This window comes from Microtus oregoni, unplaced genomic scaffold, assembly GCF_018167655.1.
Source record: "Microtus oregoni isolate MIOR12 unplaced genomic scaffold, Mior012 000005F_ref0000423, whole genome shotgun sequence".
In the NCBI taxonomy this organism is placed as follows: Eukaryota; Metazoa; Chordata; class Mammalia; order Rodentia; family Cricetidae; genus Microtus; species Microtus oregoni.
The window spans coordinates 40258754-40285630 of record NW_024543064.1 but is presented as its reverse complement, the minus strand read 5'-3'; the positions used below and the strand labels follow the sequence as shown (position 1 = coordinate 40285630).

At 40.3% G+C, this 26877-nt stretch overlaps 1 protein-coding gene across 3 annotated transcripts in view; it reads right to left on the bottom strand.

Annotated features, from left to right (window-relative positions):
* Positions 1 to 26877, bottom strand: part of Zfyve9 (zinc finger FYVE-type containing 9) — a 131384-nt gene that overhangs the window by 59274 nt on the left and 45233 nt on the right. For 2 of the 3 annotated variants that reach the window (XM_041651789.1, XM_041651788.1), the window contains 5 exons: positions 23690 to 25773; positions 6856 to 6955; positions 4133 to 4309; positions 2431 to 2600; positions 238 to 358 (listed from right to left, as the gene is read on the bottom strand). In XM_041651789.1, coding sequence (XP_041507723.1) covers positions 238 to 358; positions 2431 to 2600; positions 4133 to 4309; positions 6856 to 6955; positions 23690 to 25773 — 2652 coding nt within the window. The remainder of the gene's footprint in view (positions 1 to 237; positions 359 to 2430; positions 2601 to 4132; positions 4310 to 6855; positions 6956 to 23689; positions 25774 to 26877) is intronic. The other variant, XM_041651790.1, reaches the window with a different exon arrangement.

The window sequence follows — 26877 nt, the reverse complement described above, 5'->3', positions numbered from 1 at the left end:
CAGGCGGTACTCTAGGACCACAAGCAACTCTTGAGAGTATGTATGATGAACTCGACGGACAATGACATTACAGCAAACACATATGAAGAGCTACACTAGAGCAGTCTCAGCAGCCACTGTTCTCACGGCATCGAGGCTGCCGTACTGGTTAGAATGACTGTCACTCCACCATCCTTCCCTTAAACAGAAGTGACATGTGGCGTATAGAATTCTGCTTAAGCACGGAAGTCCACATACCTCCTTTCACACCAGTGGAGATGAGGATGGGAGGAAGGCCATCTTCAGGAATAAGGTTCATTGCACTTCCAACAGGACTTCCAACCTGAGTTATGCTCCCAGAGAATAGAGAAATATCAGCCTAGGAGAAGCAACCATCAATGTGAACATTAGTGCATGCAAAACTTTAGTAATGTGTAATTAAAATTTAAGTAAGAATTTAAATAAAAAATTGAAATTTACTCTTTTTTTGAGACAAGATCTCACTATATAGCCCTGGATGTCCTGGAACTCATAAAGGTCTACCTGCCCCTGCCTCCCAAGTACTTGGATTTAAGGGGTGTACCACCATACCCGGCTGCCTCTTGGACTTCTGGGACAGGACTTCTGGCACAGGCTGTCCTCAAACTCATCTTATAGCTAAGGATGGCTTTAACTCTTGATCCTCCTACCACTTCAACCCAAGTGCTGGGAACACAGATATTCAATACAATGTTCAGTTTATATGGTGGTGGGAACTGAACCCTGGGCTTTATGCTTTAGAGGCAAGAATTTTATCAACTGTGCTACAGTCCTAGACCCAGTGCAGTCAATCTTAATAAAATCCAACTATACTCATAACAAAGTCTGCAGACAATATGAAGATACATATCTGGACAAATATTTTTGAATGTAAATATAAAGCAGTAACAATTTTCTGGGAACTTTGTAAGTTCAAGCTTTATCCAACCCTAATGTTAACTGTGGTCTCTGGGTGATCATGATACAGGCTCACCAAGTGTATCAACTTTTGATTCTGGAGAGACACTGATAATGATGGATGGATGACATATGAGGACTTGGGAGAATGTGAGAAATATCTGTATCTTCTTTTTTTGTTTTTGTTTTTATTTGTTTGTTTTGAAACATAGTCTTACTACGTAGCTCTGGCTGTCCTGGAACTCACTATGTAGACTGAGCTCATCTCGAACTTTGACACTCAACTGCTAGAATTAAAGCCATTATTACTATGTCCAGCTTAGTATTCTTTTCAATTTGCTATGAATAAAAACCACTCTAAAAGTTTCCATAAAAAATGTATCCAAACTCTTATCCTCTAATTAAATATGAAAAAGCCAGGGCTGGTGGCATAGGAATGTAATCCCAAATATTCAAGAAGCTGAGGCAGGAATATGGAAAGTTCAAGGCCTACCTGGGCCAAGAGTTAAATCAAATTTAGCCTGAGCAACTTAGTGAGCTCCACTCAGAATAAGCATTTCAGAAGGAGTGGATATATAGTTCAATGGTAGACAAGGCACTAGCTCCAATCTTATTCACCTCAACAACAACAAATAAATAAATAAAAAGGAGCTGGTATTTCTATGTTTCTTAATATTATGTCTTAAGGGGAAAAAATCCTATTAGTTCCAAAACTGTAACTGAGTTCTACAGATATGAAAGTGAAGACACAGCAATAGCTAGTACCTTAAGGTAAACTGTATGGTCCTTCCATCGAGAAGGCAAACGGTTTATTAATTTATTTAAACTTTGGTGACACTTTTTTAGAAATTTTAAATGGAAACAACAGGTTAGACAATCAGAGATGCTCGAAGACAAACGGGGTAGTTCTCCAGCTATGCTCACACTGCTCTATTCTTGACAAACGGGGTAGTTCTCCAGCTATGCTCACACTGCTCGTTCTTTCCTCCACAATATTCTTGAGCGGCTACACAGAACCCAGGAACATGATTTGAGAGCTAATTCATCTAGGGATCTTGATCCTTCTAAGTTAGGCCTCTCCCTTTAGCAGTAGCCTGAGCACACCTGAGAATCTTTCCCTTGAAAAAAAATCTTTCCGCCGGGCCGTGGTGGCGCACGTCTCTAATCCCAGCACTCGGGAGGCAGAGGCAGGTGAATCTCTGTGAGTTCGAGGCCAGCCTGGTCTACAAGAGCTAGTTCCTGGACAGCTAGGACTGTCACACAGGGAAACCCTGTCTGGAAAAACCAAAAAAAAAAAAAAAAAAAAAAATCTTTCAAATATAGAGCAAGCAGCTAATGCTGCCATGTTTCTTTTAGTTACACACAGACACAAATGAGCACTTGCCCTTATTAAACTATAGCCAAAGTACACTGGGTTTCACAAAGAAATCACTCAAGTTAACAAAAGACAGCAGACAGACAGTACCATGCTGAGCAAAGCAGTAGTCACTTTTAGTTGTCCTCCTGTTTTCTTACCTCTGCTGGCAGAGGACTGGTGGTTACAGGCTTGACCGGGTCATGTGACACAGCCAGAGTTCCTGCAGAGGAAGTCCCATTCATTGTTAATTTGGCTGCATCAGCAACTTCTCCATTGGGCAAGATCCCATCAGCAAACCAAACTCTCCTCTGCTCTCGGGGCTGCGGCACTTGAGGGGCCAGGAAAATAAAACAGGCATCAATGTGACATTGATAGTGTTTCTAATGGCAAAGAAGAGGTCACCAACTCCAGAGGTTCAAGGAGGTCCCTACTTATTATCATCTTACCATTACATACAGGAGAACTCTGGCTGAATGGCAACAGTTATAATTAACAAAAATTCCTTTTTAAATATTCTTTCTTCTACTGAAAAAGTTTAAAATGCTTTGCTTTAAAAATATAGTAATTCTTAGACACTTCTATGATTATGTTACACAGTCTGTTCATCACGCTCACAGAAACCATGGAAAGTTTTAAATGCCCAGGAAACAGATTTATAGCAGGAAAAAAAAGTCAAAATAAGTCCCACCTCCTAAAAATATGAGATCCACGGAAATTAAATACTTGCAAAAGGATATGGTCCTTCCAGAGGGCAAAGATGCTCTGAAGAACACTGAGGAAACACTGGCTAGTAAAGAAAGAGTTGGCACAGACATCTGAGGCGCAAACTGACCAGATCTTTGGCTCAATGTAACTGAAGAGGAAAAAGATGATCTGGTGCTGGTTTGTACTTTAGTGAAAGGACAGGGGAAGCTGGAAAATCGCACTTGATGAAACAATGTCCTTAAATCCAGTTTCGGAAATCAATGTGAACGGTTAAAACAAAGAGACTAGGGAAGAACAACAAAATGACAAATGAAGCAAAGAGAATAAGGATTCTAAGGAAGCCCGAACTCACAAAAATACAAGGAGTATCTACTCAGGGATGATCTGAAAGAGGAGAAGCAGCAAGAGCGGCAATCTCAATAGAGATCTGACCTTCAAAAGGAGCGCCTTAACAAGGGAAAAGCAACACACTATGAGCGCAGACATAAAACTAATGAAGATATATAGACAAGGTCATTTTAAAGAAATATGTAATTGCTATGTTTATTATTCATATTCTTCTAAATTTATAGTGTGCCTTTCATCTGATACTATCATAATCATAAAGAAGTAACGACCCCAAAAAGTTGAGACTATAAGCTATCATATGATATAATCAGAATTAAAGCCCTGGATTTAAAAGTCTACAACTGAGATATTTTCATATTTTATAATGGACAAATTAGTTACAAAAAGAGAATACAGCAATGCTTACTCCTGAAAACAATACCAGAATGGCTTGGTCAGCAGGAAGAAGGCTCATTTTCACCACTTGGCAAACTCCTACCATGAACATTTAAGGAGCCTGAATCTAAGACTTTCCAGGATGCTGTCAAAGTCTACAACTCTTCTCAGGTCTATGTAGTTAGCTAGGTCATTCTCAAGGTGGAGGGAAATGGGTATGCTTCAGAGGTCCTCCAGAAGAGCAGGCAATACAGTTTGGTTTCCTGGCCCACATATAATCTGGACATACTTCTCATCTCAGTCTTCTACTTTAGTAACCACCCAAAGAGACTTAGCTGCAGAGTTTTTAAGAGTGGTGCTATAAATCAGCACATCAGCACCTTTCAGAGGAGCTTGGTGAAGGAAAGGAGAGAAGAGCACATGATCCCCTACCTTCTGTTCCAGGGTGCTTTAAAACTCCCACAGGTACCATCACAGTGGGAGGTGGAGAGCTCAGGGCTCCTGAGGCCTGAGCTTGCTGCAAGGGAGGGATAGTAGAACAGTACTCAGCAGGATTGTTAGGGTTAGGGCTCTGGCTTGAGGCACTCATCATGTTCTCCCAGGCTTGAGCTAAAGCAAATACAGACACAATCAATGTGAATGGATTGCAAAATATGGACATCAAGACCTTGACAATATTGGATAATAATTAACATTCCCAGTACGTCTCTCTTCCAGTTAGTGAAGGTATTCTGGAGACAGATGGTTTTATTCAATAGGAGAAACCACTTAGCTAAGCAATTTATTTGACTGGATTAAAATAAAATGATTCAATATTTAAAAATAGTAACTCCAGGACTGTCGGTACAGACTGTTAGTTAAGGACTATGCCTATAGGTTTGTTTGTTTGTTTGTTTTTTAAAGGAGACCATGTATTTCTTAAGAAAGAGGAATATAGCATCAGACTTCAAAGATTTGCAACTGAGATAGCCTTTAGGCATTTTCTGATTTAATGCAGGGACCAAAAAATATAATTCTATTGTATGTGACTGTTTTAGTCTTATTTTTGAGACTAAAGCTTAAGAGTATACATCTCAGTATTTTTGTGATTTATGCTCTAATACAGTCATCACTTGTATAAAAATTTCCAGCAGTGAACCACTGCATATCCTTGGTGAGTCTCAAAAGCACAGGACTTACTTGAACATGAAAATGTGCCAATGTCATGTAAGTGTGATCAACCAGTAAGATCACAAATACATTAAGAGTCTACGTTCCCTGTAATCTCATTAACTAAACACTGACATATTAACATTTTCTCTAAAAGTGACTAGGATGGATGGAGCTACAGAAACTAAAGACATCAAAACTTTATTTTTGAGGCACAGGTAATATATGCCCAGGAATAGAAACTAACTAATTTTAATTAAAGCACCTTTAAAACAAAAACAAAGCATCTCATCCAACATCAAAGAATGATCCAAAAGACTCTGCCTATCTATGTTGAATACTTATTTCCTGTAGGCTAGTAATAACAGCTGCGCTCATTTGAAAGCACTGGCAGGAAGAGGAGAGGAAGAGAACAGGAGAAAGGGAAAAGAGGGAACATTGAAAAGCATCAACTTAAATACTCAGAAAGAGACCAGGCTAAGCCATGCAAGAGGAAAGACACCGGCAAAATCAGAAGGAATTACCTTAGGATCCCCTGTTAAGGGCCTCCTTGGTTTAATAAAAAGTGAGTGATTCCATACGAATCCCCTGCCATTTCCTTCATCTTTAGCTATGCCAAGTTAAAAAAAAATTGCTATCAAGTTGGAAGACCTCATCAAATAAAAGAGGTATTAAGTATTGCTAGTAAGCTGTATATTCTTGTCTGTGGATATGTGGTCAAAAATAAAAGCAGTAGAATAAAAATTGAGTAACTCAATGAAATAACCGCCATCCAAACAGTGATCCTTAAGAGTTGAAAGAATGATTCATGTTTCATCAAAATTCTAAGAATTCAGAAATGGGAGGAAATTGGGTAGATCATAGGATATTAGAACAGATCAGATTAACTGACATGCAATAGGTTAATACGCCAGCAACAGGAAAACATCACTATGAGCAATGCAGACAGACAGAGCAGGAGGATCTGAGAGCAGATAAAATCCAGTCTCCAGGACGCCACTACTGGGACACAGGCAACATCGGTGTCCTGTTTCCACACTGTGTCTATGTGGAATTGTTCTGGCAACTGTTCAAAGAGAAATACTATCACCTGGTAAACTTCACTGCATTTTTTCACGAGACTATTCAAGGATTTTAGCATTTTTGTTTGTTTGTTTGTTTTCCTGTAACTAAAATGTCCATGGATTTATTTCTAGTCCCATATAAGATGAACACTGATTAAGTTTTATCTTCCTTCCCTTGGCTGTATTTTTTTCCCCATGTAAAAACTGTTTTGTAGAAGCCACTGGCAAAAGAAGTACAAATCTCCGCTTGATGCGAACTACTAATATTTCTACTTAATACCACATTTCTATTCGATGCTAAAATATTTATTTCTAACAAAATAAAAAGTTCTGGGAAGGAGAACTTGTCTCAAATTTAATATCTTACAGCTTTGTGGTCAAAGGCATCCCAACCTGCTGCAGGAAGGCTTACCCGCCTACTGGGGCGTGGTCTCACAGACTATTTACCCAGATGTCGAAGCGCATCTCCTTCTCTCCTCCCCCTGGTTCCCATTTTGCTTGTTCGGATTGTTTGGATCTCATCTCCATCCACCGTTCAAGCAAAGAATCCTGATTTTTAACTTTTCCCCCAATTTTATAACTGTCTATCTCTCAGTTCTGAGCCAGTGTGAGATTTCTTTTAAGTGCTCGATATCTCTGCCTTCACCAACCCACCCCTCCTTACAGGACAGGGACACACAGAGATGCACAACACCATTTTCTCAAATGCTTCATTCTTACCACAGAACTTATCTAGCTTTAGCCATCACTCGGTAATTTGACATGGGAATCTGCAATGCTAATGCACTTTTAAAACATGGAGATTAAGCTTAGGATTTCAGTTGCAGTTCTAAACTTGAGAAGGCAAACAGACAGTACAGGAATGGGGGGGGGGGCGGAGAGACTTCACAGGAATTCTCTCTTTCTCCCCCAGTGACTGCATCGATCTGTTTCAACACTTACCATTCATCAGCACTGAATGACAGATTACACACACTCTAGCTTCCTTTCGGTCCATGTATAGCAGTTTGCATTTCAGGCTACAGCAGGAGGCACAGAAAACCTGGGAAGAAAAAGAATATACTGAACTTGCCAGGATCACAGTATAAAAGAAGTGAACTAACACTGACCAATACTGATCAAGAGTGAACCACGTTATCTATCATATAACAGAATCAAAACAGAAGTTCAGAAAGCTGGAATTCAAAATCAAGAGTGATATTTACAAGTGTATCAAAAACAAGTCAATAAAACTTGATGAAAATAAAAATATTGGCCATGGTTACACGGGAAATACGTATCAAGGAAAAATAAAACAAGACTTTAGTTACCCTTAGGCAATTTTCTCATAACAGCAGTATTTAAGAGATTCTTGCACCTATTTCTGTTTGGGAAGGAGTTATATAGGAGAAGGAAATGACCAAAGATGGCAGGTTCTTGGTGTAGGAGGTCCTTCTGTCTTTGTGTTGCTTTCATTGGTTAATAAAGAAACTGCTTTGGGCCTGTTGATAGGTCAGAGCTTTGACAGGCAGTGAAGACAAAACTGAATGCTGGGAGGAAGAAAGCAGAATCAGAGAGAAGCCATGGAGCTGCTGGAGACAGACACTAGGAATTTTACCTGGTAAGCCACTGCAATGTGGTGATACACAGATTAATAGAAATGGGTTAAACCAAGTTGTAAGAGTTTGCCAATAAGAAGTTAGAGCTAATGGGCCAAGCAGTGATTCAATTAATACAATTTCTGTGTGGTTATTTCGGGGCTAAGTTATCTGAGCAGCCAGGATGAACAAGCAGGCCCTCCTTGCAACAGGTTCTGGTTTTGGGGGGGTGGTTGTTTTTTTGCTGTTGTTATTGTTTGATTTTGTTTTGGTTTTTGGTTTTTCAAGATGGGTTTTCCTGTGTAACAGCCCTGGCTGCTCTGGAACTCACTCTGTAGACCAGACTGGCATTGAACTCACAAGAGATCTACCTGCTTCTGCCTCCCAAATGCTGAGTTTAAAGGTGTGTGCCACCACCACCCAGTCAAGTTTTGGGTTTTAAGTTCCATTTTCTATTACCTAATACGCACATCAGCTTGCTATGAAGGACAAGAATTAAAGCATACAACTGAATAATAAAAACCAGCACAGCTGCAGCTATATCAAACCAAGGCAGACAGCAAATCCAGCCAACCTCATTCTCACCTTCTGAGCTTAGCTGGAACCTTCCTTCCTCCCTTTTCCACACCATGAAAAATCTCCTCAGGTTCCTGTTAGGATTTATTTTCTTGAGGATTCGTTAGTCACTTACCACATAGCTTTGCAGAGGAAGAAAGCTGTTCCCAATAAAATAAACTCTACCCTAGTTTTCACGGCCTGGAACTATCTTATGCCTCTAAAGTTGAACCAAGAGAAGAAAGGTCAGACCAAATTTAACATTAGCTGTAACAGCTTTCTTCCTACTAGGTAAAACTGACAAATCTAGCTATTACAATTACCAATTTAGTTTCCAAAGTTTGTTTCTTTCTTAGTTTCTTAGTTTCTTTCTTTCTTTCTTCCTTCCTTCCTTCCTTCCTTCCTTCCTTCCTTTCTTTCAGAGGGTTTCTCTGTGTAGTCCTGGCTGTCTTGGAACTCACTCTATAGACCAGGCTGGCCTCAAACTCAGGGAGATCTGTCTGCCTCTGTCTCCCAGTGCTGGGATTAAAAGTATGCACCACCATGTTGCATTTTCAAATCCACTGAGATATTCATAGAAAAGAAGGTGTAGTGTACCTCACCCAGGAAGAAACTTGGGTTTTGTCTCTAATTTTGTTGTTTGGAGAGTTACACTCTGTAGCCAACACTGGCCTAGAAGTCATAGCAATCCTCCTGCCTCAGCATTCCAACTGCTGGGACTATAGATATGATCCATCACAGCCAGCTAAGAAACTGGGTTTAGCGGTGTGTTTGCTAAATTTTCACCACTGAGACAAAATAATTGGGAAAAATAACTTAAGGGAAGGAAGATTATTTTGGTTCAGTTTCAGAGGTTTGGAACGATGAAACTGGAGGGCATTTGTCTGTATCATGGTGGCCAGGACCTAGAGAAGGAGAATACCTGAGTTGCTGGCTTTCTCCTTATCCCCTCCAAAATCAGCCTCCTACCCATGAAACAATGCCACCCACACTTGGAGGGTGGCCTCGATTTAGTTAATCCTCTGTAGAAATGTCCTCAAATTTATACCTAGAGTGTTCTTTCCTTATTACCTAGGCAAGGTTTGAATCAAAGCATGTTTACAATCAAATTAAGCATCACAGACAGTTGGATAACATATTCAAGTTCACAGTAAACTGTAAGAATACTCAGCACTTTACATATGTTGTTTGGCTCACTTCACCTAAAAATGTCTATGAAGGACAATCATTTACAGATAACAGTTAAGTAGCAGACAGGTATTATGGTCTTAAAGATAGTGTCTCTTCAAAAACATGTTAAGATCCTAACACCCCAAGTGATGGTGTTACGATATAGAACCTTTGGAGGTGCTTAGGTCATGATCCCTCAGTAGAGTGATAACAACCTTGGTGAGGGAAGATCAAGACTCTTTGTCTTAAACTCTTTTTTCTTTTTAAATTTATTATGTACACACATGCCAGAAGAGGGCAGTAGATCTCGTTATAGATGGTTGTGAGCCACCATGTGGTTTCTGGGAATTGAACTCAGGACCTCTGGAAGAACAACCAGCGCTCTAAACCTCTGAGCCATCTCTCCAGCCCTTGTCTTAGACTCTTACGAGGTTGAGATTGACATTGTGCAACCCCCTCCAAATAAAACCACCATGGCTTAAATATGAATTAAATGCATTAAATGATAAATATGAATTAAATACATGTGCCTCTAGTATCTGCTAATTTAAATACTTGGTTCCCAATTGGTGATAGTGACGAGCATAGCACTTTTATGTGTAACAGGAGGAGAGCCAAGCCATGTGTGCTTAAAGCCTAGTTTCAGCTTTGGTCCTAGTTCTCTGAGTTCTTGCTGTCACTCAATGTAAGCAGCCTGCTGTTCCCGTTGTTACAGCTGTGAGTCACTTCTACCACTATGCCTTCCCTGCCATTGACAGACTGTATTCCCTGAACCAGAGCCAAACCCTTCCTCCTGTAACCATCTGCCAAGAGCAAACTCTTCTAAGGTGACACCTCTGTCTGTCCTGCATTTCACTACTGAAAAAAAAAAAAGCCCCCCCAAGCAAGAATTTCCCCAGGAGTCTCACACTACTGGCTGTCCTCGAACTCAAGTGATCCACCCACCTCTACCTTCTGAGTGCAGGTATTAAAGGCATGTGCCACCACTGCCCAGGATTTCTTTCTTGAGTAACCTGACAAGCAAGCCTAGCCAAAATGGCAAGATCTAGACTTGAGACATTCCCTTAATATACAATGTAGAGAGTTAGAGGAGATGGCTCAGTGGGCAGAGGCACTTGCTACCAACCCTGGCAACCTGCATGTGAATCCCCAGAGCCCACATGGTGAGTGGAAGGCACAGACTCTGTAAGCCATTCTCTGATCTCCACGTGTGCACCATGGATGGACGGCATGCCCCTCCAACAATATTTGTTTTAAAATATAAAAGGTGGAGTGACTGAGAAAGACGCTGGGTATCTACCTCAAGCCTACAAAACCAGGTGCACACATGGGCTCCTGCACACACACAGCCACACCAGTGGATATGAAAGATGCACAAGTACACATAACACACGAATACACTAAACAAACAAGTAAACAGAAAGCAACGGCGGAAGACTCCTAACATCAGCCTCTGGCCTCCACATGTGCACAGAGAAGAGTGCACCTGAACACACACATTTACATACATGCATATGTACATACATACTCACCAATAAAACATTTTTAAAAATTAAAATGCAGACAGTGAAAGTTGCGACCGCAATGTTTCAGAAGGAAGAACTCTATGAGGAATTGGAGTAAAAGCCATTCACGCTTCATTCTGACAAAGTATCTGGGGACATTCTGCCCATGTCTGCAAGATCTGGAAACGCTGAACTACAAACGAACTGATATTTGGGATAGTAAGTTACAAAATATTGTAAAACAATGCTTCAGTTTCAACTCACTGTTTAATTCAGACCGATTTAAAGTGAGAGAGTAAAGCCAGGTGATGGCGGCACACACCTTTAATACCAGCACTTGGGAGGCGGAGACAGGCGGATCTCTGAGTTTGAGGCCAGCTTGGTCTACAGAGTGAGTTCCAGATAAGCCAGAACTACACAGAGAGACCCTGTCTCGAAAAAATAAAAATTAAATTAAAATAAAGTGGGAGTACAGAGAATGGAGGAGAAACTATGAAAAACTGCGTCTTGGCGAGGGAAGGGTGTGGGAAGGGCAGAGCGGCAGGCGGTGCGGCTGGAGGCTGCACAACTGAAGAGAAGTCTCAGATTCCCCACGGGGGCTTGGGGGTGGCTGCCAGAGGAGGTGACTACACTCAAGAAAGCTCCAGGGCATAAAACTGAAAGCTCATTTGAAAACTATTAATTTGAAAGGAAAAATGTTTGGAAACATGGGGCTTCCAGGATGTGCTGCTGGAGAACAGAGGCAGGAAGTGTTTTCCTGGATTCAGCTATAAAAGCACAGAGGCCGCCGTGTCTGCGGTAAACAAGAGCCAGGCTTGTCTCAAGTGCACAGCAGAATTTAATATCATCAGAATGATTTGTTAAAGTTACAGGGTTGTGCTAAGGAGGCAAAAAAAAAAAAGTCAATCAGGAATAGAATGGTCAGGTTCTCTGCATGGAGCTCTTGAGTGAGCTGTGTATGAAGCTAAGAAATTGAAGTCTACATTGCAATGGTAAACCTAGGATATCTAAATTCCAAATGTTGGTGAGCAAAGATGTAGGAACTGAGTGGAGTCAACCAAAAGAGAGATTATGTGATGTGTATTTACCGCATATATGCAGGTACCCATGCAGGCCAGAAGAGGGCACTGGATTCCTTGGAACTGGAGTTAACGGACAGTAGTGAGCCATCAAGGGGCTCAATAAATTTTAGCTACTTGTAAATGTGCAAGTTAAGTACTATCCCCTCCATTTATAGATGAACAGAGTGCCTTGGCTAAAATAAAGAAGTAGATAAGTAACCATAAGGTCATTCTAAACTAGATTACATTAATTCTAAATAAAGTTCAACGCTGGCCAGCTAACCTATACTGCCAACTAGTATATCTCTAATATTTAAAATACTGATCCCACGGGGCTGGATAGCTAACCTATACTGCCAACTAGTGTCTCTAATGTTTAAAATACTGATCCCACGGGGCTGGCCAGCTAACCTATACTGCCAACTAGTGTCTCTAATGTTTAAAATACTGATCCCACGGGGCTGGCCAGCTAACCTATTTTGCCAACTAGTGTTTCTAATATTTAAAATACTGATCCCACGGGGCTGGATAGCTAACCTATACTGCCAACTAGTGTCTAATATTAAAAATACTGATCCCACGGGGCTGGATAGCTAACTTATACTGCCAACTAGTGTCTCTAATGTTTAAAATACTGATCCCATAGGGCTGGCCAGCTAACCTATATTGCCAACTAGTGTCTCTAATATTTAAAATACTGATCCCACAGGGCTGGTGAAATGCCTTAGAGAATAATGGTGCTTGCTAGACATGTCTAGTGACCTGAGTTTAACCTCAGAATCCGTAAGTTAGAGGACAAAGTTATCCTCTAATCTCTATATAAGACCTGACACCTGTGCACACATCGTATGCACACACAACAAATAAAAAGACATTGACCTCTTTTGATCTTTAGTATCATGCTTCAATCAACTTGTAATATAAGTACTATACTTTGTTGTTTTTTTTTTTAAGGAAAAGCCAGTGACCCTGTTTTAACATTCAAGGACAAAAGCAAGTCTTAAGAAAATTGATCACTGAAGGTATAAACCAAAACATTATCTATCTTAATGTTCTGCCAAAGATCTTATGAAGGTTATTCTGTATTCACTGCCCAAATTCTCAAACATAAGATAATGGCTGTAACTTAACAAAAAAATCAACATGCATTTAAAATAAGAAATCACAGCCAGGCAGTGGTGGCCCACGCTTTTAATCCCAGCACTCCTGAAGCAGAGGCAGGTGGATCTCTGTGGGTTCAAGGTCATCCTGGTCTAGAATGAGTCCTAGGCCAGCTAGGACTACACAGAGAAACCCTGTCTTGAAAAACCAAATAAATAAGTGAATAAATAAATAAATAAAATAGGGAGTTACTCCTAAAATAAAATTTAAAACCAGGTATTTTTTACTTTTCTTTTTTGAAGTATATTTACAATTTTTTTTTTTTTTTGAAAATCATGGCATATCCACAATGAAAATCAGTGTGGCTCCTTGGGTACATGGGAATAAATATACTTCAAAATCCAGTTATGCCACTATTGGGCATATACCCAAAGGACTCTATATCCTACTGCAGAGATATTTGCTCATCCATGTTCATTGCTGCTCCGTTCCTAATAGCCAGAAATTGGAAGCAGCTTAGATGTCCATCAACAGATGAAAGAAGAAAATGTGCATTTACACAATAGATTATTATTCTAGGGTTAGACATAATCCTTAACATGACCTGAGAAGCACTGCCTGACCTTTTCTCTGATTTCCTTACAACTTCTTTGCGAATTCTTTTCCTGCTCATTGTACTTTACCATACTGGATTCCTTTCTTGAACGGTGCTATCCTGAGTCAGGGTCTTCAGTCAAGCTATTTTCTCTGGAACATCAAATGTCACTTCTCACAGGCCTTTCCAGAATGCCCTACACAAACACTTTTTACATTAACTTTCTTGTTTATTTCCTTCGTAGCCCTTACCACAACTTATACATGCTTGGCTTTGGTGAATGGCATAATATTTACAAACATATGGCATTAGGGATAACAGTTATTATCAGTATAAACTCAATACTTAGTGCAGAGACTGAAGAGTAATCCACACAATAAATCAGCCATCTATGACTTGTGTATTCACTAAGTAACAGTTTGTTGAGCACTATGAAGTTGTGGGTACTGGGAATGTAAGTCAAACCCAGAATAAATATCAAAGTTCAATACAATAAAACACAAAGACAAGGCTGTGTGATTTATTGTTCTGTCATGGGTCAGGGCTGCTTTTAACCAACATAGTCTTTCAGAGAGTGTGAATGGGAAGCATTCCCCCAGCTTCTCATGAATCGAACTGTTGGTTCTATCTGACCATGCCAGATGGTTCAAATCGTAACAATTATAGACAAGATGGAGTAGAAAGGAAACTAAACTGGTTGCAATGTCCTATTTAAAGAAGGCAGTTATTGCTCTCATTTCTGTTGATTCCTGTCAGCACATAAGTAAGAAACTGTGAAGGTTTGAATGAGCACGGCTCCCATAGGTGCTGATATTTGCATGCTCAGACTCCAGCTGATGAACTGCTGAGGATTAAGAGGCATGTCCTTGTTGGAGATATGTCACTGGATCAGAATGTAAAGCTCTCAGCTACTGCCACAGCGCCATGCCTAGTTGCTTCCCAGCATGATAATAATGGTCCCTCTGAAACTGTAAGCAAAGCCCCAATTAAAAACTTTCGTTTTTATAAGAGTTGTCTTGGTTGTAGTGTATCCTCACAGCAATAGAACAGCAACGAAGACAAAAACTAAGAAACCTGTCATTGTTTCAATCTGTTCTTAAATAAGAAATCCAAGAAAAAATACAACTAATTTTTTTTAATTTTATTTACTCATTATGTATATAGTGTTCTGCCTACTTGCATGTATCCCTGCAGGCCAGAAAAGGGCACCAGATCTCATTACAGATGGTTGTGAGCCACCATGTGGTTGTTGGGAATCGAACTCAGAACCTCTGGAAAAACAGTCAGTGCTCTTAACTGCTAAGCCATCTCTCCAGGCCACTATAACTAATTTAAGCATTCCTTGGACTGGGGATGTAACTCAGTTGGTAGAGTACTTGCCTAGTCTCAGCACCACATAAATGGGGCATGGCAGTACAGGCCTATAATTCAGGCATTATAATTCAGAATGCCAGAAATAGAGACGAAAGTCCAGGGCTATCTTCAATCACACAGCTAGTTTGAGGTCAGTCAGGACTATATGAGGTCCTATCTCAAGCAATCAAAGAGCCAGGTATAATTTTTTTTAAATGGTTTTTCAAGACAGAGTTTCTCTGTGTAGCTTTGGCTGTCCTGGAACTCACTTTGTAGACCAGGCTGGCCTAGAACTCACAGAGATCCACCTGCCTCTGCCTCCCAAGTGCTGGGATTAAAGGCATACACCACCACAACCTGGCAGATGTACACATTTGTCATCCTATCATTTAGGAGGTAAAGGTAAGGAGATCAGAAGTCCCAGGTCATTCTCTGTACTATACATAACAAGATTGAGGCCTGGGTGCACACGACCCTGTTTCAAACAAACAAAAAGTGCAGATGTGGCCACACATGCTTCTAATTCCAGGGAGGCAGTGGCAGGAGAATTAACCATAAATGTGAGGCCAATATGGTCCACACAGTGAGTTCTAGGCCAGCCAGGGATATACATCAAGACCCCATCTCAAAAAAATTGAACAGCAACAAAAAAAGAAAACTATCCCCCAAGTTCTAGCATTTATTACATCTAAATTTGATACCATTATCTAAAGACTGAAGGTGTTATGTAAAAAAGGTACTGCTGCAATAAGAAACTATTTACTTTTTAGTTCAACGATTATCAACGAAGCATCTCTTACTTGCTAGGACTGAGAGAATGCAGCAGTAACCAAAGCAGAAAAGATCTGTACCTTCAAAGAGGTTGGACAAGACTCATAGGACAAAAATAAAGAAGTAAATTCATAAGGAAAATCACAATCAGAAAGACAGCAGATAAAGAAATATCCAAGTGTTTAGGTTGGAACAAAGAGTTGTGGTTTTGGATTGTAAATTTTAAATCATAACTAAGTTCTAATACATCTTTATTAACTAATAGGAACTATTAAAAACAACATATTTTTACAAAAAATAAGTTTATTAATGTAAAAATTCATTCTTTCGATTCTACAAGCTCTTCCCAGAAAGTATACTCTGCGTCCTGCTGTTTGTGCAAGTGTTCTCTCTGCAAAAGGCTGTGAGATGCTTGAAGATCGCTGGCGAGTTATCCAGTGGATGTGGTAGAGAAGGAAGAAAGTCGCAGCCCAAATATAAAACCTTTGAGAGGTTGATTGTGTGCCATGGGGTTGAGTTTTGTCATGGAGAAGAACAGCAGCAGACAACGTAATTCCCAGTGCATTGCACTGATTTGCCTGGCACAGTTCTGGAATGTAATGGTTTTGCAGGGAGGCAACCCACTTTTTGTTACATCTTGCAATTTGATCAAAAAATTTGTTCCCTGTTGCACAGATGACAGCTCAAAGCCATTTTTTGTTTTGTTTTTTAAATTTTGGTCAGTTCATGAGGCACCTACTTATCAAGCTCTTCCAACTTTTCCAATTTGCTTAAAATACCAAACCAGTTGAGTGGTCCAATGACCACATTTAGTTCTTTGGCAACTTCCTGTGCAGTTCTGAGATAATCAGCTCAAATATTGCTCTCAAATGGTCTGATGGACAGACACTAAATTTCTTATCTTCAAGGCTCTCATTTTACAAAATGTCTTGAACCACCACTGCACTAGACATTAACAACTCTTGGGCAAAATGTGTTGTTGATGTTGCATGTTGTCACTGTTGCTTTCCAATCCTTTTTGCGTATTTGAAATGGCTCAAATTTGTTTTTTTAACATGTCTCCACAGTATAAAATAGATAGCAAGTAATAAACTGCTCATAAAAGTGAAAAATATAAATTAAAATCACGTAGAACATAACCACATTCATGTGAATTAAAATGATGTAGAACATAGCCACATTCATTTAAGAATGTATTCTAAGTGCTGGAGAGATGGTAAGAGCACTGGCCCTCTGTTCAGAGGACCTGAGTTTAATTTATAGTTGCAGAAGGCTAATTTTGTTTTTTTTTTTTTTTTTTTTTGGCTTTTGTAAAGTCAAGGAAGTTTATTTCCTGAGGTCATGACACAAGAAGTCAGCGCCTAGCCACTATGGAGCTCTGGTGTAAAGGTCAGAGTGCTGACTACATGATGGGTGGACCAGAAAGCTGGAATCTGTGATCACGAAATGCTCGATTACCTTGCTTAGTGTTTCACACAGTGGCATGCCTGTCCCAGAGCACAGCATCAGGAGCAGACCCTGAGTCTTCTGGGTGCTGACCAGGCCTGGAGAAGCAGCCACACAAGGCCAGGCCACAAGGCTTTGCTGCGAGATCTTGGGGAGGAGGAAGAGCAACAACAATTTACAGGGGTCCAGCTGCTGAGTCAGATTGAGACGAACCATCATGTGGTTGGGTTTGGGCAGCAGGCTGGAAAGTTATCTTTTCATCATTATAAATCAGGGCTCCAAGGGAGGGTCTTGGGAGCCACCTGAGTTCCCAAACTGGGAAATTCTTCAGAGCTGCTCATATTAAGAGCCTTCTCATTGCTGTTGGAGGTCCAGGGAGCATCTTGCACCACAAAGTCTTTGGATGGTGCCTTGGACTCTTCATGTGCTGGGGGCTTCAGGTAAACCTGCAGCGCCTCACTGTCCACCACATCAGCCAGATATTCCTCCTCTAGGCCGAGGATGTGGTCGATAGCTTCCTCCACATTCTCCGAGAGTCCTGTCACAGTGACGCAATTGGGGTCTGGAGCTCCACTCTGTGGGAGCGAATGTCTACCTTAAGCTCACCCATGATTTTCCGGATGGCTTTGCCTGGGGCACCAATGATGCGGGCAGGCACGCGGTGGTTCAATGAAACATCCTCAGAAACCATCTGCTCAAGCTCACCCACAATTTTCAAGATAGCATCACGGGCAGCTGCAGTGTTCTACCCTGTGATGGTGGCAGAAGGCTAGTTCTACAGCACAGTGACACAGGATTGCCAGAAAGTCCCGATTCATCCCCACGATAGCGAAAACCAAATCAGCAACAAAGAAAACAGTAACAACAAAAACCAAACATAACTGCTCCCAAAATGGGGCAACTAAGTTGTTCAGTAACTGATAACTTTAATAGGCAAATTCCAGTATACTCATACAACAGAATCTTATTCAGCAATAAAAAAAGAAATTTGTTATTAAGACATGAAAAGACATGAGAAAGCCTGGATGCATTTGAACTAGGGTCTTGCAGGAGTGAGGCAAAAGCTATATTACTGAACTATACCCAGTCTGCTAATGCATGTTTCTGAATGAAAGAAGCAAGTTTGAATTACAGCATACTGTGCAATTTCAATGACAAGATATTCTGCAAAAAGTAAACTTATAAAGCAATAATAAGACCAGTGGTGGGAACAAGGAGCTCAGGCAGATGAATAAACATGTGGGGTACAGAGTATTTTCAGAACATAGCTGTGCTAGAGGATACCGTGATAGGATGAATACATAATGCACATTTATTAAAGCCTGCTACAAAGTAAATAGTAATGTAAACTGTAGTCCCACATATTTCTTTCATAAAATTTCAGCAAAATATAATGTCTCAATATTGAAATGTACTCTATTAGTGAAAGTTGTTAATAATGTGTTAAACCATGGAGAGGAAATATTTGTGAAATGTAGCCTGTGCTCAATTTTCTGTTCTGAAAATAAATCTATTAATGTTTTTAAAGTGGTCGTGTCTATTGAGATGGCCTGGGGATATGTAGAGGTAGGCAAGATATACTTATCTTTGTTTATTTTATTTACTTTTTTCCCAGATGGTTTCTCTTTGTAGCCCTGGTTGTTCTGGAACTCACTCTGTAGACCAGGCTGGCCTCAAGCTCACAGATCCTCCTGCCTCTGCCTCCCAAGCACTGGGATTACAGGTGTGCACCACCACGCTCCTCTTGTTTTCCCTTTTTTTAAAACATCGTGTGTGTGTGTGTGTGTGTGTGTGTGTATAAAATGCATGCCACACAAATATGAGGACCTGAGTTCCAAGCCCCAGTACCCACATAAAAGACCAGATACGGTAGTATACTTTGTACTCCCAGTACTGGGGAAGCAGAGACGGGCTGGTGCCCTGGCAGTTGAACTAAATTGATGAGCTTTAGGTTCAGATACCTTATCTCAAAAGCTAAGGTGGACAAGTGAATGAGGAAGACACTTGACATGGACCTCTTGTCTCCATATGAACATGCACACATATACATGTGTGACTGCACACACACACACATACATGAACATACACAAAACACAGACACACACACACACATGAACATACACACAACACTCACACACACACACAGATCAGATGGGCTCAGGAGATAGCAAAGTAAATGCTTTCAACATAACCACGGGAATCTGATTCAGATCCTCAGTACCCACATTAAGAGAAAAAATATGCATTAGTAAGTAGTCCCAGTTCTCAGGAGGCTGAGGCAGGCACATCATCGCTAAGTTCAAGGCCAGCCTGGTCTATACAAGGCCAGCTGTGGCAACCTAGTTAGATTTTGTATTCAAAAGGGAGGGGAAGGTGAGCAGGCATGGTGAGACACACCTGTAATCCCAGTGCTAGGAGGATTCCTGGGGCTTCTGGCTAGCTAGTCTTACCAAACTGGTAATCTCTGGGGTTAGTGAGAGAGAGTGTCTCAAAAAATAATGTAAAATAATGTGGGAAGCAACTGAAAGGACACTCAATGTGGACCTCTGCCCTCCATATGCACATGCCTGACTCCCTGATATGTATACACACATACAATGTACATATACAAATGTTCTTCATTTTATCCCCAAACAGTTTATTTTCAATTTTTAATTTAGACAAGTATTTGTGATGATGATGACTATTATTATTTTGCTTTGAGAATGGTCTTGTATAACTCAGGATGGTCCACAATTCATGATATAGAAAAAGATGATCTTGAACTTCTAATTTTCCTGCCTCTCTGCTTTCACTTCTCTTAGTGATGAGATTACAGGGGCACAGCACCTTGCCTTGTTTATGCAGTGCTAGACATCAAAGGCAGGGCTCTACATGATAGCAGACACCACCAAATGAGCTACATCTAGAGACAAATATTTAACATCTTTGAAACACTTTTTTACAAAATACTCAGTAAAAATTTTCACAAAACCATGTAAACATTTTGTTCTTTACTATAGTTTAGAGTTTAAATGTATTATTATTGTCTGTGTACACTGTATATATGTGAATGTAGGCATGCACGTGGAGGCAGAGGACGACTTTTGGGGCCTGTTTTCTCTTCATCATGGATTCTAGAGACTGAAATTGGGTTACTAAGTTTGCAGGGCAAGCGCTCCTACACAGTGAGGTATCTCACCTGCTCTTCAATATACTTTAATATAAAATATTAATTCAAATTAAATATATATAATCAGTCTCTCTGCCTCTGATGATGCCATGGCAACCGTGAAAAAGCTTGTGGCAGGCAAGGTGGTAGTGATATACATCTTTAATCCCAGTACTTGGGAAGCAGAGGCAGTGAGTTCCAGAACAGTCAGGGCTACATACTGAGATTCTCTCTCAAAACAATAACAGAAATTAGATAGATAAAAATATTTTGGCGATGATGAATAATTTACGTGATCAATTACTTGCAGTTGTTAGCAGCAAAGAGATTTACAAATTGCCTAACTTTAAGATTTAACAGGATAAAAGGAGGAAGGAAGGTTAAAAGACATTAATGGCCGGGCGGTGCTGGTGCACGCCTTTAATCCCAGCACTCAGGAGGCAGAGGTTGTTACACAGAGAAACCCTGACTTGAAAAACCAAAACAAACAAAAAACCCTCAGATTGATGTAAAGTATTTTGTATGAATTCATAAACAAAGCTTAGGAACAATAAGTGCATAAAATAAAAAACTGGCTGTTTTCCATTTTATAATATGCAGAAGATATGACAGTTTATAACTATATTTACAAATGCTCAATCTTTCAATATCTATAAATTCAAATGTCTGAGAAGGAAACCCATTTAGAATCATATTAAAATTAATCCAGATCATGTTTCAATATGCCACTTTGATATTATATGTGTCACCAAGCTATTTTTTAATAAGTGATGGGATTATGAATGCCTTAAATGAACGCTGGTGAAGAAGCTAGTATGACAAATTAATCAGAAATGGAAACTTATTGCAAAGTAAAACCTAAAATGTAGCACTCTTAACTGATACCTTGAAAAATAGCATTTCTGTTAGCTGACTTCCAGAAAATACACTCAAACCATTCTGTGGCTATTCTTCCCACAGAGTGACCTCAGCTAACTGCATCTATCACAAACCCTTGTTCCCTTCCCTTTTTCATTTGCACATTTACTTTCTCTTATTTTATTGGGTGGAGACATCAGCCCTTGCCTCCCTACACACATATACACATACCCCCCATGTACAGGTGAATGGACACAAAAGGAAGTGATGGAGGAAGGTCATTGGCTAATAAAGGCACTGCCCTGGTCCATTTTATTGGTTAGAGGATAGGTGGGAGGAGTAAACAGAACAGGATGCTGGGAGGAAGTGAAGTGAGCTCAGAGACTCGAAAGCTCTCCTCTCAGGAGCAGACGCCTGAGAGAGACGCCATGCCCCGCTCCCGGGATGAAGCTCCGACCCAGGATGGACATAGGCTAGAATCTTCCTGGTAAGCGCACCTTGGGGTGCCATACATAGATGATTAGAAATGGGCTAAATTAATATGTGAGAATTAGCCTAGAAGAGAATGGGCCAAGCAGTGTTTAAAAGAATACAGTGTCCGTGTAATTATTTCGGGGCATAAGCTAGCCGGGCAGGCGGTTGGGGTGTTGGGGACGCAGCCCCTCTGCCGCCCTTATTATTACTTCAAGGAAGGATTACTAGAAGGTAATTAAAGCAGTGATGGGAGCATAGAGAAGTTAAAGTTGAGGCTGAGCTTTTGTTCTCTTAAAGTTTAAAGAAAATAATGTGTTTAGTGATTAAATATTTTATATTCTATTTGTTAGTTAAACCTGCTCCTATTCCTAGCTTGAGTAGAATGGTTTTGCCAGGGGAATACTAGTTAAGAGTGTTGGCTGCTCTTCCAGAGGACCCAAGTTCAGCTCCCAGCACCCACAGCAGGCAGCTTACAAACACTTGTAACTCTAGTTCCAAGGAATCCAATATCCTCTTCTAGCCTCCACGGGCCATATGCAGCAGCACACACATGGTATACAAACATGAAGACACAGAAATAAAAATAAATACATAAAAAACCCAAATTGTGTTATTAACAGAATTTGGAAATAGCTAAGAAATATATCCATCCTTGAAAAAAATAAGGTTATATATAGTCTTCAAATATTTACATTAAAGTCATATGAAAGAAAATATGTGTAGGTATTTATATAAACCTGCAGAACATTTGGTACAATAAAAAAAACTCTACAAGCATAAGATCAGGCTTGAAAATGGCTCAGCAGTTAAGAGCAATCACTCCTGCAGAGGACATGGGTTCAATTCCCAGCACCCCCATAGTGGCTTACAACCATCCACAACTCCATTTCCAGGGAATCTAATGCCTTTTTTGACTTTTGTGGGCATCAGACACAACAAGGTGCACATATATGAAAGCAATACATTCATTAAAAATAACCATGTCTGCCGGACAGTGCTAGCGCATGACTTTAATCATTCAGGAGACAGGGGAATGTGGATCTCTGTGAGTTAGAGGCCAGTCTGATCTATAAAACAAGATCCAGAATAGTCAGGAATGTTACACAGAGAAACCCTGTCTTAAAAAAAAAAAAATCAAGACACAAAAAACAAAACTAAAGTAAAAAAAGAGTATAGTATTGATTCTCAATGTAAATTAAAATTTTAAGTATAAAAAGTATAAAGACAACCACTGACCACAGTGATTGCAATGTCTATAACCCCTGCACTCAGAAAGCAGAAGCAGGAGAACTGATGCAAGTTTGAGGCTAGCTTGGTCTCTAGAAAGGAAATTCCAGATTAGGCAGGGCTACACCCCCACACTCTTTTTCAAAAAAATAAAATAAAATAGCAAGAATATAAAAACAAAACAACAACAAAAAAATAAAAAAGTTAATCACAAACATGTCCTAAGCTGAAAGAAGAACTTCCTTATAACTTCCTTATTTCAAACCACCCTCTTAACCAAGTATCCATCAATATAGAAACCACAAAAACAAACCACTTCCTTAATCCACAATTCACTTTTCTTCTCAGAAAACTGAGACAGCAAACAATCTGGCAACAGTCCAAAAAAAAAAAACAAACCACAAACCCAGAAATGACTGGCGAGCTTATGTTTCATATAGAAACTCACCAGAAATGAGCTTTCAAACGCTATTTATTATTTGTGTTTTAATAAAGCTTGCCTGAAGGTCGGTGCAAAGCAGCCACACTAGTCAGCCATAGAGGCCAGGCAGGGGTGGCACACACCTTTAATCCCAGAAACCACACTAGTTAGCCATAGAAGCCGGGCAGTGGTGGTGCATGCCATTCATCACAGCACTAGAGAGGAATATAAGATGGGAGGAGACAGCTCTCAGGCTCAGTCTCAATCTTAGGATACATTAGGAGGCAGGATCGCCCATTTTCAGTCTGAGGTAGATGTAAGAGCCAGTGGTTGGCTGCTTTGCTTTTCTGATCTTCAGGCTGAACCCTAGTATCTGTTACTAGGTTTTTATTATTCGTGCTACAATTTATATTGTCATCTCAACTAGAATTAAATTTACTTAATCCTGCTTTAATTTCTGATTCTGCATTATACAACATGCCAAGCTCCTGGGATAATACATGCAGCTTACCTTCCCACAGGCTCTGCAATGATGCCTCCTTTTGGTGAATGTAAACCGAGCTTCACATTTCATGCAGTTTGGAGCCTGGGAATCTGGTACCCATACTGGTGCCACCTCACCCAGGGTGGTGAATGGCTTTCTTGCAGAAATTCCCAGTTGACCAGCTCTGAGGTCATTATCTGGACTATCTGGAGCTAATGCAAGGCATGGTCTACTGGAGATCTCAGCCTCATAATTTTCTAAATGTTCCCCATTTGTATCAGTCACAGAGATGCTTCCCAAAGATGCACCGCATGCATTGACTGCTGAATTTTCCCCAAGTTTTGCTTTTCCAAGAATATCATTTTTATTTTTACTATTATTTCCATTATTTGCAGGAAGGTCATTTTGTAAGTGGTCTGATAATGGCTTTGGAATCTGAAGTTTAAGATTAGAAGGTTGCTTGGGTCTTGCACCACCAAAAGGAACACTAACAGACTGCAGGTTTCCTATCTTAGGGGAAGTCTGCCCGAGTACTGATGGTATTTGACTACAGAAATTATGTAAATAATTTTTCTTCATTATGTTTCCAGTGCTATTTAGAAGCAGTCCACTCCCTTCTGCATTCTCATTTCCTCTCTGTTCATAAATATTTGAGTAGCATTCTGACTTGCTCTCCTCTATTTCTTTTTCTTCTGTTACTGAATCTTCTTTGGAGGGTAAAGTCTTTGGAACAAAAGAAACAACTGGGCTCTGCATTCCATAGGAATCACAACCATTGGGTAGAGAATTTGCTGCTGGTGCATCATTAACAGTGGAGAAATCATGTCCTTCACGTTCATTCACGCATGTTCCTTTGAAATCTAGATCTGAATCTGCCATCCCAATACACTCTCCTCCACTATTACTGTCCTCAGACTGGCTTATTTGTGAAACCATTTGATTTTCTTCATTTACTTGACTGTCATTCTTCTCATTTAACTTTGTTAATTTCCAATTAGTCATCTGAGAATCAGAGAAATGTTCTGTCACATTAAAAAGTTCTGTAGTGCCAATTTTTTTTTCATGCTTAATACGTTCATCTTCATCAGCTCTAGCTTCACCGGACACAAGGCAATCTGAAGACTGTTCACAACTGTCCCTTCCAGACACTGCAGAGGCCTCTGGCTTGAGACACAAAGATAAACCAGAGGGGAGGGAGATTCCAACTGTCCTCTCCTCTGCTGCCTCGTATGTTGTCATGAGCTCCTCGCTTTCGTGGGAAAAGGAGTTTGGGCTCCGTAGCTCTGTCCTAGAAGGGCTGTTTTTGCCAGCGAGGTCTTCTTCTGGCATATAAGTCTCTTGTTTTTTAATGGCAGACCCTCCATCCACTCCCTGGGATGAATTAATTCCTAAGCTTGTAACTGCACGTTTGGAAGGGTCTCCGCCTACATGCTCATCGGCCTTTGATTGTGAAGGTGAAGAGATACTGGCTGCACCGTTGGATGAAGCAGCACAGAGATGATTAACAGAATCCCCCTCTGGGTTTGGTTTATTCAGAGCATCCGTTTGTTTCTCTGAGTTTATACCTTTTTCAGTGGACCCATTCATACTAAAACTAAATTGTTCAGTTTGTCTATTTTCATTATCCAGTGAACAGCTAAAAGAATCCATAAGGGGTTGACTACTATAATTGTTACAACCCTGCAGATCACTCTGCAATGTCCTTTTATCACAGTTATGCATGACAGCTACAACAAGAACATTCTTTTCGTCTGGCAGACAAGTGAGGCTTCCACAGTTCTCCTCTCCCACTTCCACAGTGCTAAACTGGTCATCGCGATCACAGTTTCTCTTACTCAGTGGGTCTTCTGTCACAGCATTTTCATCAATCCACATTGTGTCAATCTCTGGATTCAGACTACAGTCCTGTTCGTTAGCACAGGGATCTTCTTCCTCCCTCGTAAGGAGAGCTGAGCCAGCCAGAGAGAAGACTTTCAGCTGTGGTCCTGCCTCATTAGAAACTACAGGTTCGTTCACACTGGTCAATGCAGGGTTAAAAGACAGTGGGCAAGAAGAGGGATCTAGAATCTTATTCCACTTTGCATCCAATAAAGTAGGAGAAATTGTTTCATCTGAAAAAATATAAAAAGTAATTACAGTAAGTTTGCTGGTAACAATAAAAAGCTACTTAAGGCTATCTAATCAACATTTCTAACTATACTTTGAAGACAAAATGTTCTCAGAATATGACAGAATATAATCTTTAGCTAGACCTAAAACACACTTAAGACAATTCCCTATAATTGTCTGTCAACAAGTGGTAACATTTCAAACAACAAAAGAATTTTAGGTCAATTTACTTGTGGAGGCACGCAGATGCTAACCTGTTCCACCTTAACTAAAGGTCAGAGAGGTTGATCTTACTTTTACTCTTTCAAAGCTGTTAACAACAGATGTGGCTACAGACAAAAAAATTGACCTAGGGTGTGCTTACTTGGTGTTTTGCCATAAAGATGACCCACAGGGATGATCTGCTCCATCCTGACCAAAGGTCAGAGAATTCAAGCCTATTCCCGTTCCTTCATTTTTAAATAGGAAGTTTGACATAGGGAGTGGCTGCCTACAGGATACTTGGTCTAGGGTGTATTTGTTGCATATCCTGCCCAAAACATCAAAATGCTTTGCTCGGGAATTAATGGCTTGATGTCTCAAGCATTGAAGCAAGTAATTGTTCTGATTGTCCTTTGTGTCATGTTAAAGCAGTCCTTTGCCTTCTCCCCCGGCCCCCTTTTGTACTGGGTTTATAAACGTAAGAAAAACGTGGGCAGACTCAGGATTCAGTATTCACTGAATTGCTCTCCCTGTACTATCCTATGTCTCTGCATTTCTTTTGTATCACTTTCTATTCTTCTTAAAATTTCTAATCCACATGTCCCTATCCTAAAACATATTAACTCATTATGACTGGACCATGACAAATGTCACCCCAACATGTGGCTTACGACATTTAATTTTGTTATTAGATTGATAAACAATAATGCAATTAAACTGATCGGCAGACCCAGGAGTGGGGAAGCACCTCTGTACTATCTATGTACAAGACAAGGCACAGATAATGGAACAGTAGTGAAGACCGGTAACTGAGTGAAAATGTTTCTGTGGAGTCTAAAGCTCTCTTCTAGTCTACAGCATGACTGGGTGTGGGTTACACGGATATTCCCATTTGCTAAACTGTG